Raw genomic sequence first — 14,689 nt, forward strand, 5'->3', positions numbered from 1 at the left:
CCCAAAATAAAATATCTAAAAAAGAATAAAATATATAAAAAGTAAGGATAATATCTTCTAGCAAAAAGATAATTTTGTCCTCGCATTATTTAAATGGGGAAAAATTGACTTTTTGATCGAGAAAGAATTTGGCAATTCCCTTACGCCGTTGCGTAGAGCACGGCGAAACGAGTCCGTAGACACGGAGTAGACTCGAATCGGAGCTGTAACGAAGAAGATATGGTCTAAATACCGCGAAGGGCAAAACAGTAATTTGAAAAAAGTCAGATTTTTTATCTCCCGTCAGTTCTTCTCTCTCCTCTCTCTCTCCCTCCCGCGCGACTCCGGTGACCTCTCTCCATTCTGATCAAGACAGCAGCCACCACAGGCCGTCTCGATCTCCGCCGTTGGTCCCAACAGCTCCACCACTCACCCGCCGTTCTTCTCCAACCAATATCAGCCGCGAGGACGCCGGAAAATGGCCGGAATCTGCCATTGACGCCGACTTTCCAGTTTGAACTTCCAGTTCGATTTTCTCCTTCAATTCTCCACCAAATCGATCGAGTGAGGTATGGTTTCTCAGCTATTTTTCGTGTTCTAGCTTATGGATGTATGGGTTTCGATCGATTTTAGCTCTAAAGCGATCAATTTTCGACTTGAATTCTGGCAGAAACTTAGGCCGCCGAAAACTACTATTTCTGGTCACTTTTTGGGGTATGTCCAAGAACAAAAGTGACTCCAAATGGGGTGTTTTCCATAGGATAGGAGTTTGGAGTCTTGGTTCCGAGATTTTTTGGCCACCCGGTATCGCTTTAGACACCCGAATCTGCCCGCCCCTGCTGGGGGGCGTGGGCGAGGGTGGTGGAGTAAATCTGAGCAGTTTTCAGATCCTCGTGTCGTCACGAGTGCGTAGGATTTCGCGGATCTCGATTCGGAGTCCGTTTGGGCCCCGAACGAATTTTCCATATCGCGCGATCCTTGGGTGCAGTGTCGTCAGATGGTTGGATCGCGCTGAATTTTGGATATGTAGGTCTACATGATTTCAGGATCGTGTAGGATTCGATAGATTGCCAATCGGAGTTCCGGATACTCCGAAATCGCGAACCCTGGGGTTAGGGTTTGGATTTTAAGCGATAACGCGATTTTGGCTAATCCGACCTTCCGTTTCGGACCAAACTCGCAGAACATGGTTCCTTCTCTGTAAGGAACCTTCCGAGGTGCCCAGATTGGCCACCGGAGACCGTGGACCCACAGGGTCCCGGATCGGCCAATCTGGCAGTTTATCGCTTAGTAAGGCTTCGGGTCTCTTAAGGCCGTTCTAACTGTCTAAAAAGCTAATGTAGGCATAAGAGTAACTTTAAAATGAGTGCACGTATTTCTAGAAGCCGGGGGCAGGGTGTTTAATTTAATTCTTTTTATTCAGCAGTTTATTGATTTATTATTCTTGGATAATCAGGCACCAGAGGTCCAGTCGACCTGCAAGAGGGACCTTCGAAGGGTCCAATTAGCTCAGACCATCAGTGAGTGGACTTTCTTTCATAAACGATTTTATATGTATGAGTTATATAAATGATTTATATAAATGAGATTACTTAAGTGATTTTTTATAATGATTTTATACAAATAAGCTTTTACAAATCAGTTTATATGGGTTAATGTCATTATTTGATCTTGAAGAAGTTTTATGAACTATTCATTTTGAACGTGATTTGTGTTGTACAATGCTTGGATTTACGTGTTGTTTAGTTACTGAAGCTCAGTATTATAAAAAGCAGAGTTTGAGAACTCTATCAGAGGAGATAGCAGCAAAATTTCAGTTTCACAAAAAGGTAGTGAGTTATTAGATTTTTCTAAAAATAGTTTATTTTAGAACCACCATGTACCCACCCTTTATTTGGTGATTACCCAGAGTTGGACCGATGTCTACGGACATCCAGTCCGATTTCAGTTTATGTCAGTGCACTTGACTTTGCCTCACGAGTTTCGGGGACGCTCGGACCGTGAGTGCCAGGATTTGCGGCTCGCCTGACTTGTGTCCCCGAGACCTGCCAGGATTGCGGATCAGGCTGACTACGGTCCCCTGCATCCTGCCTGAGCGACTCGAGCTGACTTGGTGTCATCGAGGACCTGCCGGCAGATCAGGCTGATCATAGTCCCCTGATTTCGCCAGTTTGCGGCTCGGGTAGACTGCGTGGCGCCCGAGACCTGCCAGGAAATTGACTGATATGACAGGGGTACAAATAGGTGGTATTTTTAAAGGATTTTGAGTTTTCTTTTATTCAATTATGACTTTTAGTTATTTTATATCAGTTTCTTTGATATTCGTGCATTTATATCTTTACATATTTGTTCAGTTATACAAGCACAGTCATCAGTAGGTTTTTACATGCTTATTTGAATACTCTGTATTGAAATATAGACAAACCCTCGATTTAGATCCCTTCTTATTTTTAAATGGGGGTTATTATGTTTATAAAATTGTTTTCAAGAACATTATTTTTGTCCACTCACATTTTCAACCTGTTTTTCGCCCCCAGGCCGTAGAAGTGCGCAGGATCCACCACCGGGCCATCCCTAGCTTCCGCACCACCAAGTAAGGTAGAATTTTGGGAAAAATTCTTGAAATCCTGTGAACTTTAGAATTTGCTCTGATATCTGGTTTTAGTGAAAAATTGAAGCTGGCAAATATTTGATTATCCTATTCTGGCAGTTGGTGTGGAGTTATTTGATTGTTTAACAGGTGGAAAAATTTAGGTTCGGTCAAAATACAGGGGAGACTCTGCCGAAATGTCGGCAGAAGTCTGAGGGAAATTTTAAACAGCTTTTGAAACAAGAAGGGTAAAAAGGTCCTTTGTGGCCGACATTTGCCAGGTGTCGGATACGCGCAGGACTTGACTCGAATTTCAAAGTGAAAATTGGGTCGGGTCCTGTCATTTTGCCCTAGTAGGACAGGGCCTAGCCCACAAGACGGCTCCAAAGCGCAAAGGCAAGCTTGGGCACTTCGTGTTGATGTCTGGGCAAGTGATGTAATGTTGATGTCATAATGACGTCAGCAACCAATTCAAATAACAAAAAAATTGATTAAAACAAGAAAAGAAAAGAAAAAACCCAAAAAAAAAAAACGGATTTTTGTTATATAAATACCTAACCATATTTTTTACTTCTTACACCAAAACTTTATACAAATTCATCTCCTCATATCTCATGTGAATAGTGGTTGCCCTTGAATTTCCATGGCAATGAGTGGAAACTCAACAAGCCTTTTGCAAGGGCTGCCACTATTCATGTGAATAGTAACAACCATTGCCTCCCATTGCCCTTTGCCATGAGAGCACTTCCACCCATTTGTCATAGTAAAGGATAAGGACAAGGCAATGGTTGTTACTATTCATGTGAATAGTGGCAGCCATTGCAAAAGGTTGTGGTGTTTCCACCCATTGTCATGGCAACTACTATTCACATGAGACATGATGAGAGGAATTTGTATAGAGTTTTGGTGTGAGAAGTGGAGAGTATGACTAAGTATTTATTTAAAAAAAAATTTGAAATTTTTAGTATATTTTTTTTTAGATTAAAATTTATTTATTTTATTGCTGACGTCCGCATGCTAGAGGTCAAGCTGGTTTAGCCTGCGGGCTGGCCCAGTTGCATGAGTCCCACAGCTTGCCCTGGCAAGAGTGGCCCGTTGGAAGCTCGTCCCTAGACGTGGGCCCTATCCTGCTCGGGCTGCAGTTCACCACTAAAACTGCTCTGACAAATGAATGAAAGTGCTCTAAACAATAGTTTTATTAGCCAAACTCGGTCAAGTCATTTTGATTAATTCTATTTTCGATGTAACAGAGTGTTGACTAATGAGATATACTGGATGGATGGTTGAAACAAAGGGCGGAGTAAGTCAACTATGAAAAAGCATATACGTAAGAAAGATATGACTTTGCTATCCTTTTGTAGTTTTGTTTGGTTTGGTCAAAGGAAAGGAGCAGGAAAGAGCATATACGTAATACAAACATAAGAAATCTTATATTCAAATTCTTACCTACCTACCTTTACAAAGTTATGATATATTAATCGGTGGTTCGTACTTTGTTTCCTTGGACCAATATGTTCAAAGTTGGTGACTGAGTCTTCTCATCCTTGCATACACTATTGGGGCAAATTAACCCTTGCACTAAACAATTATATATCCAGGAACTGCAGCCTGCAACGGACCCTTGATCACCACGTCTTCAACTGCATATAAAACCAAAGCAGCTAAGCAGAGATGGAAATGTCAAGCAATTGAAACAGCTCACTGCGGGTGAATTTTTTTTCTGTAAAATGAATTCCCCAAGTGTCAAATACATTTCAGAATGCTTTGTCCAGCCACACCATGCCTCAGAGGAAACAAAGCAGCCCTTCTACTTGACCCCCGGTGATCTGGCCATGCTCTCAGTGCACTACATTCAAAAGGGCCTTCTCTTTTCCAAACCACCAGAAGCAAAACTGGAACAGGAGGATTTCACCAATTCTCTGTTGGAAAGGCTCAAACACTCTCTTTCCATTGCACTTGTTCATTTCTACCCATTGGCAGGTCGCTTTGTGACTGAGAAGAACGAAGACCCGCCTTTGTATTTGGTATATGTAGATTGCAACAACAGCCCTGGAGCCAAATTCATATATGCAACTCTGGACATGTCAATTTCTGACATTCTTTCACCAACTGACGTGCCTTCGGTGGTTCAATCGTTTTTTGATCATGACAGGGCGGTCAACCATGATGGGCACACCATGTCCTTGCTAACCATTCAGGTCACAGAGCTGGTAGATGGCATTTTTATAGGGCTTTCCATGAATCACTGTCTTGGTGATGGAACCTCTTACTGGCGTTTCTTCAACATTTGGTCTGAGATCTTTCAAGCACAAGCACAAGGAGATCATAATAATTTTGTACCCAATATCTCAAGACCACCAGTCCTCAAGCGCTGGTTTCCAGATGGTCATGGCCCAATTATCAATCTCCCTTTCAAACACTCGGATGAGTTCATTGGCAGATATGAAGCTCCCAAACTCAGGGAGAGAATGTTTCACTTCTCCTCGGAATCCATAGCCAAACTCAAAGCAAAGGCCAATGCAGAGTCCAATACCACCAAAATCTCTTCCTTCAAGTCCTTGTCTGCCCTGATGTGGAGGTCTATTACTCGTGCGCGTGGTTTACCCCGAGATCAAGGAACCAGCTGCAGGCATGTTTCTTTCAATACATTGCACTCAGAAGAATTCCCAATTAGTTTTCTGTTTCTTGATATTTTCATAAACATCGATATTTAATACCTTGGTTGCAGGTTGGCTGCGAATAACAGAGGAAGATTAGAGCCACCATTGTCTGGAGATTATTTTGGGAACTCAATTCACCCGATTAGATCAGAAATTGTCCCAGCTGGTGAGTTGCTTGAACACGGGCTTGGATGGGCAGCGTGGAAGTTGCACGAAGCTGTAGTTAACCACAATGACAAGTTGATAAGGGAACATGTTGATGGCTGGCTGAAGTCTCCAGCTGTGTACCAAGTGAGTTTCTTTGATCCACTCAGTGTGATGATGGGGAGTTCCCCAAGGTTCAACATGTATGGAAATCAGTTTGGAATGGGAAAAGCACTAGCGCTTAGAAGTGGTTATGCACATAAGTTTAGCGGCAAAGTGTCATCGTACGAAGGCCGCGAAGAAGGAAGCATAGACTTGGAGGTGTGTCTTCCACCTGATGCAATGAGTGCTCTTGAATGTGACAGCGAGTTCATGGAAGCTGCCTCTGTACCCCGTTATTAGTGACAAGTGATTATATGAATAAGGATCACGCAATTTGCACAATGTTTAAGTAGAGTTAAGAATGATAGAAAGGTGTGTGGAAGGAAGAGAGAAAAAATGAAACAGAAAAAGAATATTCCATTAATAAGCACTTATTTCAAAAGATATGAATAAGGTGTACATGGAATTACACATTTAACCAAATCCTTAGCCATTCAGCCAAAATCACTCAAATTAGAGCATCTAGAAGTTTAATGTTTGGTATTTGACATAGATGCTCTTAGTGCTATTTTAAACATAAAAGTATTGTCATGAGCAACTAGATACAATGGATGATCATGTCACTTTTTTTTTTAAATTATCCACATAATAATAATAATAATAACCCTTGACTGAGCCGTCATCGATGATAAATTAACATAGAAACTACACAATCATAAATTCAGGATCGAGAAGCTGCATACAAACCCAGAGCAGCTGCTAAGCAAAGAGGAAATACAAAGAAAATCCACTCAGGCAAATCAGAAAATGAGTTCCCAGAGTGTAAAACACATCTCAGAGTGCTTTGTCCAGCCACAGCATGCTTCAGATGAATCAAAGCAGCCCTTGTACTTGGCACCCACCGATCTTCCCATGCTCTCTGCCCACTATATCCAAAAAGGTCTTCTTTTTGCCAAGCCTCCAGAAGCCATGAATGATAACAAGAAGGCAGATTTCATTAATGCTCTGCTCGAAAAGCTCAAGCACTCTCTCTCCCTGGCCCTTGTTCATTTCTACCCACTTGCAGGTCGCCTTGCAACAAAGAAAGAAGAAAACCCACCGCTCTATTTGGTTTATATAGATTGCAACAACAGCCCTGGAGCAAAATTCATCTATGCAACTCTAGACATGTCCATCTCTGACATCCTTTCACCAACTGATGTGCCTTTGGTTGTTCAGTCGTTTTTTAACCATGACAGAGCAGTCAACCATGACGGGCACACCATGTCTTTGCTAACAGCTCAGGTCACGGAGCTGGTGGATGGCATCTTCATAGGGCTTTCCATGAACCACTGCCTTGCTGATGGTACCTTTTACTGGCATTTCTTCAACAGTTGGTCTGAAATCTTTCAGGCACAAACACAAACACATGCCAGTCAAAAACAATAATATCATACCCTATATCTAAAGACCACCAGTCCTCAAGCGGTGGTTTCCAGAAGGTCATGATCCAATCATCAGCCTCCCTTAAACGCACCCAGATGAGTTCATTGGCAGATTTGAAGCTCCCAAACTCAGAGAGAGAATGTTTCACTTCTCCTCAGAAGCCTTAGCCAAACTCAAAGCAAAGGCCAATGCAGAGGCTAAAACAACCAAAATCTCTTCCTTCCAGTCCTTCTCTGCCCTTCTCTGGCGCTGCATTACCCGGGTTCGGCGTCTACCTCCTAGCCAGTCAACCAGCTGCAGGTATGATCTTATTCTCCAAATTATAATACATTTCACTTCGAATTTCCATCAATATTTGTTAATATTGATATTTAACACATACATTACAGGTTGGCTGCGAATAACAGAGCAAGATTAGACCCACCATTGTCTGGAGATTACTTTGGGAACTCAATTCACCCGATCAAATCAGAAGTTGTGACCGCAGGTGAATTGCTTGAACATGGGCTTGGATGGGCAGCGTGGAAGTTGCATGAGGCTGTCGTTAACCTCGATGACAAGTCGATACGAGAGTTCATTGATGCTTGGTTGCAGTCTCGAATGGTGTACCAAACAGGCCAGTTTTTCGATCCGCACAGTGTGATGATGGGAAGCTCCCCATGGTTCAACATGTACGGAAACGAATTTGGAATGGGAAAAGCATTGGCGCTTCGAAGTGGATATGCAAATAAGTTTAGCGGCAAAGTGTCGTCTTACTCGGGAGGCGAAAGAGGAAGCATAGACTTGGAGGTTTGTCTTGTACCTGATGCAATGGGTGCTATTGAATGTGACCATGAGTTCATGGAAGCTGCCTCTGTAACCCATTATTAGTTTCAAATTGTTGTATGCAAATCTTGCGTAAAGGAGAAGCAACATTCATCGACTCAAAACCTCGAAGTATACGTTTTTCTTTTTCTTTGAGAAGCAAAATTTATCGATGTTGTTTCAGTCAATCTTTTGTTCATTTTTCAAAATATTGTTTATAGCAACGGCGATATAGCTTATGTGATGGTCATATAACTTGCAAAGGATTCGCCATTTAAAACACTCTTGTCACTAACGAGATATACTGTATAATATTCCAGTGTATCAATGGACAGAGCGATGGCTTAGTATGCCGAAAGTTATAGTTACCTCTATTTTGGAATTTGTGCCCATTTTTATAAGTTTTGGAAAATGCTCATTTTATATAAATTTTCGAAGTGGAACTGTTGACATTCGATATGGATGCTCCACGTGACCAAGAGATACATTTACCTTGGCCTTGCCATCGACAGTCTTGGGTACTGAGGACTACCTTGCCGATGCTCTATTTTGTACTCATGTCATGCCCTTATTAGTCCGTTGATTCTAGTATAAACAAAGACAACTAGAAATATTAACAAAAGGATAAATGCCTCGCATGTGGTGTTTTGATATGACGACGTCAAGATTTAAAAATCCTTTCTTTTTTCTTAAGAAAATATAAAGCATAAATAGAAAAGATATGTACTTGGGTACCAAATGGCGAACGCAATTTTTTGGCCAACCAAAATATGTGCTCATAATTCATTCATTTTAATTGAGATAACATACTTCAGGCAAGCCCTTAACCTTCAATTTCCACGTCACTGTGCAGACGGAGTTTTGTGAAAGCCCTCCTGGCCCATTGCCTAGACTCCAGCCCAACCAGAAAAAATTAAAAATCTAGGTGCCAGCCCATAACAACTTTATCCAATTTATACGCACAAGGGGCCCAATCTTTATACGCATTAATTATAGGGTTGATAATGGGTTGTGTCATGTCAGAATTATATATATGTTAAGAATGCTCAACTCAAATTCAATCCGTTTAATAAACATGTCTAGTCGGGTTGATTTACTAATTTTCCGTGCGAATTTTGAGTCGTGTATTGAGTTGACACACTAAGTGGTAGCAACTAAAATACATAAAGTAAATAGAAAAATAAAGAATAAACAAAGAAATGAGTTAGTGGATTAGCGGGTTACACTGGTATTTTAGCAGGTTAGAGGGTTACATTCGTATTTTAGCAGGTTGGTAGGTTGACCCGGAATGACCCATTTTATTAAACCAATTACATAGGTATTTTAAGCAGGTTGACCCAAAATCCATTCATTTATTTAACGGGTCATGATGAATTGACTCAAAAATAATTCAAAAATTTAATCGTGCAGTTTGACATGCTAATTTTTCATGCGAATTGACCCGCCAATTTTTCAAACGAATTTCAAGTCATGTATTGAATCGTATCGAAAATTATCACCCCTCTTAATTCTCAAAATCCGTAAATACACCCACATATATTAGGAAGTGTAGAACACCCATAAACTGCTGTATTTAATTTTGAATTATATATCAGGTAGTGGAGAAAATTATATTAATAAATTAAATATTTTAATACTTCCTCCTTCGAAAACAATTGGCAAGTTGACTGACTCACTTACTATAAAAAAGTCAAGAATCACTTTTCTTTACAGCCTTCCAAAATACTTGCTATTTCCTACCTTGCTGGATTTTGACCAACACGTGGCGGACGTGCAAATTATGTCACCTCGTACAAGTCCGACCCAACCCAATAATTAAACTTCGTATTTGGAATTTTCAATGTTTTTTTGTTTCTTTTTTAGGCATGTAATTTATGACATCGAACCCAAGATCCGAACCCAAACGAAATGTCGACTTACCCGGCTTAAGACAAGTCGTTTCATTTTCAACGTGCACGTAATCCTCAATGAAAACGCGGCGCCATCTGACGGTTGAAATAGGCGGGAGCACGTACACCGGAGTTGTAGGCGATGACCACACTGGCGAAGAGTAACGAGAAAGCTTCAAGGGTACGCTACTTGCGCTCTCTCCTCGCCTTCATAAACCCCTCACAGCCCATTTTCATAAACCCCTTCACAGTCCCAGATTCATAAACCTCACAGCCCGAACCGGAAAAAAACCGAAAAACCTAAACAAGCTGACGATCTCAATCTACGCATGGGAGATCCTAAAGCGACGTCGTTGCGTTCGCTCCCTCCCGGTTGCCGATTCTACCCCTCCGAAGAGCAGCTCCTCCGCTGCTACCTCTCGAACAAGAACGACGCCGACCCGGCCCAATCCGGCGGCTACGATTTGATCAGAGAGCTCGACTTGTACAACCACGATCCATTTGACTTACCTGACAGCGCTTGCTATTCGTACGGTCACGCGGGGAGGAAGAGGCACTGGTTTTGCTACACGGTTAGGGTTTTGAAGGAGAGGAGAGCGAAGAGCGGGTATTGGAGGAGGAAAGGGAGGGATAGGGACGTGGTGGGCCGTGGAGGGAAGGCGGTGTTGGGGAGGAGGACGAGCTTTGTATTTTATTTGGGGAATTCGCCCAACACTGCTGTACGGACTGATTGGGTTCTCTATCAGTATGCTCAGGTCGATCATGTAAAGGTACTTTTTTTTTTTTCCTTAATTCTCGTTTTTTTTCTCAAATTTAATCTGGATCAATGAGCATTGACTTATTGGCATTCGAGATTTTTATCGGAATTATTAATATTTTCTTTCGTGTTGGTTAATTTGGTTATTGATTTATAACATATATGCTGAATATTAATTAAGAAAATGTGACCTTCATTTTTTTTTTCATTGCTGAATATTTTATTTGAACGAATAATTTTCCATGTCGGATGAGTTGTGAAGAATTTTAGGTTTCTTTGCTTAGTATATTAGTTATCGAAATTGCCTCATTAGAAACCAAGAGGCTGTGTAACGGTGAAGAATTTGTTTGCATTGTTGAGACACAATTAGAAGTGTAGGTATTGAAACTCTCTGTTACAAATATATTCTTCATGATGTTCAACCACATGGTCTAGCGGGGCTCTATTGTTATTAAGCATTGTGCCTTATGCTATACAATTGTTACACCCATTAGTCATTACCGCACAGTGCTAAATAATGGCGTGTGTGCACATGAGTAACATGTCCTATGTCTGTCCATGTGCAGGCTTCTTTTGTCTTGTGCCGAGTATTTGTCAGATCTCGTCATGGAAATAGATTATCATATAATGGGGTAAGTTCTTGTGCTGAAGAAAGTGCTTGCACAGTTCGTCACATTGGAATTCAGCATGATGGATTTCATACTCCCAATATTGTTGAAACTGAAGTACATGGTGACAATTCTGCGCATAGGAAGAATGAGATGTTAAATTTTCCAATGAGACTGGACTGTGAGATAAATGACCGACTCAAGAATGGGCCAGTTTCTATATCAAAACTTCAGCCTAATGGACAGGTAATGTATTCTAAGCAAACTCTCTTGTTATTACTTTAAATTTGGCTACTATCACCATTTACATGCTTGATAAACTATCCTTCAACAACATCAGAGTCGTATCCCAACTACTTGGGATCGTTTACATGCTTGGTCTAATAGATGTTCAATAAATTTCATCATTGGTGCTTGCTATATTATAGGTGGTGTCAATAAATGGCTTGAAAGAAAGTTGTGAAATTCGTATCTTGATATGTATAACTTGTCCAAAGTTGAAGTTGAGTGATTAATTTTCTTAGCGTCAGACATTTTTCTGATGCTTGTCTTATGATTGAAGGTTTGCCGTCAGAAATATCCACATGATTCCAAACAGATGAAAAGCATCAACCTATGGTTGGAGTCTTAACAATCTCAAAACTGTCATTTTTTTAATCCTTATAAATTGTCCAGTTGTTATTTATAAACTTCATGTCCCAAAAATATTGTATTAGTCAGTGTCTGACGTTGGAAAGATGAGGTGGCTTTTGAGATTCTAGCACTGGAGTAATGCTAGTATATACATGTTAGATATCCTGCAATATTACATGCTTAATCTTCTCCTGTTTTTAATTATAGTCTTATTTCCCCTAAATTATTTAGATTGCTTTCTGTTGTATGACTCGTGGCTGGTGTGCAGGTCCCGTCATCTGTGCTTGGTGGTAGTAATCCAATATTTCTTGATGATTTGGAAACTGAGCATTTACTTTCCATTGTAGAGGGTGATTTCATAGAGTTGGATGATCTGAACGATTGATCATCCAATTTAGATGTTAAAGCAATTGGATCGTCCTTATTAAACAGAGTCTTAAAGACTGACTCTCATAGTGGTGGATGTTTACCTTAATTTTAAGGCTAAATTATCTGCTGAAGCAACTATTCTGAGGAGCTAAATTGTCACTTGAAACAATTTTCCTGATACTGTGTTTAGATACGGTACAAAGGATGAGAAGGGCCTAAGTACTGGAAACCCTTTACGAAACATTAAATGATGAAACATACTGTTGGTTGTGAAGTTGAGAAGGATGAATGGCATGTCAACGCCTGTAAAGGTAATTGTTACATTTGCTTTTCTGTGTTTTTGTTTCAGTCAATGCGAGGAAATATTCATTTTGCTTTGGTTTGGGGATGCAGATCTGCTCTTTGCCCAAAAAGAGGCAAGGGCTTCACTGGAACAAGAAAGACTAAAATATGTCTGATGATGGTAAATTCAATATCGAAGCTATTACTGTTAGTATCAGCTGTTTCACTGGGTTTCAACCCTGCTGCCTTGTACCTTCCTGTGGATACTTTGAACTTACGGAAAAATTAGATTTTTCCATCGTCTAGCGCCTTCCCTTCGCAAGGCCTACTTTGCACTCTAAACTACTGGTTTTTATTTATTTGACTCTCTTTCAGTACAAAGATTGAGTAATTTTGACATAATGATGACATTCATTTGAGAAATTGTCCTTTTACTATGCAATCTCTTGATGCATAGTTGTGGGAAGTTGTCTATGGTTTTAGTTGATCTGGATTCTAGTTTTTGTTAGTAAGTTCGTTTGCATAATACTTACAATGTCACATTTTCAGATGCTCAGGTAGTCTAAAATACAATTTAAACAACTACATTTTCAGAGGCAAGGGCCGCAAGTATGCTTGTTTAAGGTTCCCTGGTTTCAGCCTTTTGTGCCTAGCTGTTTGCTTTCGGCTTAGGTTTTGTTGCCATGTACTTGTTTCTTTCTCTGTTCACCCTCGGCCATGGCTTTGCTTTGGGCTTTGCTCTCCTGTTAACAGGCACCTGTTTATTGGGGTCTGCAACGAAAATATAATATTGGGAACACTTTTCGTCTACCCAGAACAAATGGTGCTCCAAAGTCAAACAAATTGAGGCCTGCTTAGTCGCACAAAATTGAGCCTATGTAGCTTTTTAGTTTGTCCTTTCCTTTCAATATTTTTTACTGCACTCTTTCTTTTTTTGCCGAATTTTTGGTAGCTATGATATGAGAAATCATGGGGGTTCTAAATGTGTTTGCTTTTTTTGAACGGATCTGTCTTTCTAGAACTAACACATGCGCTCATGATCTAAAAACTATTCAGTGTTGACCTTTAGGTTAAGCGAAAATGTAGCTATCTATATATGTATCCCCTCTAGTTTAGAAATATTGTGACTGAGAAAAAAATTTAGCCAAATTAATCATTGTGTTTCCATAAATTCACAATTTATAGACATTTCGTTAAATGCAGTTTTTATTTTTATTTTTTGCGAAATGCATTCAATTGTCCTCCTTTAACCCAACGAGTTAGGATATATTTGTATTATTAGGATTTGACAAATTAGGAGAAATCTTGGATTGAAATCGGAATTATGAGGTATAAGGTCACGGATTGGATGCTATATTGAAGCCTTAATTGATTGAGTGAGAACCATATTGTGACTTTGGATAGAAATGAGACATTATCAAGGTGGCAGAACACCAACCAAAATATATTGGTAAGTTATTGAATGATCAAATTGAATTTTAATGTAAAATTTAATGATAAAAATATATATTTAACCTTTTAAAAAAAAAAGGTTTACTTTATACTGTGGGATCCAAAGACGGGGGGTTGTTTGGTCTGCATTGATTGCGATTTAAGAAATTGAACACGATTGCTAATTCCACTATCGTTTCTGATAAACTTTAGAAGTTGTTCAAGCTAAAAGCTGACAAATGTGTACTACGAATTAATTTGCAATTTATTCAAATTGCAGGATGCCATGTATATGATAATTTAACCTCACAAGTCAAAATTGGTGATTGCTTCTTCTGACCCTGTAAATTTGCAAGTGGACCTGCGTGGATGTTGATGCACCTCTAATTTCTCTCTGGTATAATTTCTAGATGTGCCCATTTTCGCATCTACCCCCAGCACTGACATCCCTCTACAGCAAGAAATTTTTTCCCATCTCTGTTTTATTGTCTACCTCTCTCTATCTCTCTCCTTCTCTTATAAGTGACACGAAAAGAGAGATAAAAAAAGATAGACATGAGAGAGATAGAAAGAGGTAAACGTTGAAACAAGGATTCTCCAAGCCCTTTGTTTTGTTCATGCCATTGGTTTACCATGTGCATCTGTGCGGTGCCCTTTTATGTGGTAATTTGGAGCAATTTTCATCATCTTGTCTTGAGAAATTTATTTATATGAGAATTCATTGCCTTGCTTTGAGGCAATCTTGCTCCCTCAAAGCTACTTATTAAAAACATCGGCCCCTAGTTGTTCTCTCTTCATGTGTCCATATACAAAACTGAGACCCAAACTTCTCCCATGTGCGTTATCATTAAGTCATAAGGGTCATGGGTTTTGTTCCCTTGGACTTAGAGAAATCATTTTGATTCAATAACTACACCACCCACCTTTCAGGAAAAAAAATTGATTTAAGGGAGTAATTGCAAAGATTAGGTCCCATTCTCAGCCAACCACCACCACAACCCTTCCCAATTCAACTG

General features: G+C 40.1%; 2 protein-coding genes and 1 pseudogene across 4 annotated transcripts; all 3 read left to right on the plus strand.

Annotated features, from left to right (window-relative positions):
* Window positions 1-4,197: 4,197 nt before the first annotated feature.
* Window positions 4,198-5,919, plus strand: LOC117614556 (uncharacterized acetyltransferase At3g50280-like). Its single transcript, XM_034343411.1, has 2 exons — window positions 4,198-5,198; window positions 5,298-5,919. The coding sequence occupies exons 1-2, from the start codon at window positions 4,297-4,299 to the stop codon at window positions 5,773-5,775; spliced, it is 1,380 nt and encodes a 459-aa protein (XP_034199302.1). The 5' UTR covers window positions 4,198-4,296; the 3' UTR covers window positions 5,776-5,919.
* A 363-nt stretch (window positions 5,920-6,282) lies between these two features.
* Window positions 6,283-7,770, plus strand: LOC117615659 (annotated as a pseudogene). The gene is made up of 2 exons (XR_004584042.1): window positions 6,283-7,200; window positions 7,290-7,770. The product of XR_004584042.1 is annotated as an uncharacterized acetyltransferase At3g50280-like (transcript).
* Window positions 7,771-9,776: 2,006 nt separating this feature from the next.
* Window positions 9,777-12,790, plus strand: LOC117616792 (NAC domain-containing protein 83-like). Of its 2 annotated transcripts, none has more exons than XM_034346208.1 (4): window positions 9,777-10,363; window positions 10,917-11,204; window positions 11,521-11,576; window positions 11,860-11,968. In XM_034346208.1, the coding sequence occupies exons 1-4, from the start codon at window positions 9,923-9,925 to the stop codon at window positions 11,936-11,938; spliced, it is 864 nt and encodes a 287-aa protein (XP_034202099.1). In that variant the 5' UTR covers window positions 9,777-9,922; the 3' UTR covers window positions 11,939-11,968. The 2 variants fall into 2 exon arrangements, with proteins under 2 accessions (XP_034202099.1, XP_034202100.1); XM_034346209.1 differs by lacking the exon at window positions 11,521-11,576 and adding an exon at window positions 12,354-12,790 and having other exon boundaries at window positions 9,785-10,363; window positions 11,860-12,271.
* The last annotated feature ends 1,899 nt before the right edge of the window (window positions 12,791-14,689 follow it).

This window comes from Prunus dulcis, chromosome 1 (assembly GCF_902201215.1).
Source record: "Prunus dulcis chromosome 1, ALMONDv2, whole genome shotgun sequence".
Classification (NCBI taxonomy): domain Eukaryota; kingdom Viridiplantae; phylum Streptophyta; class Magnoliopsida; order Rosales; family Rosaceae; genus Prunus; species Prunus dulcis.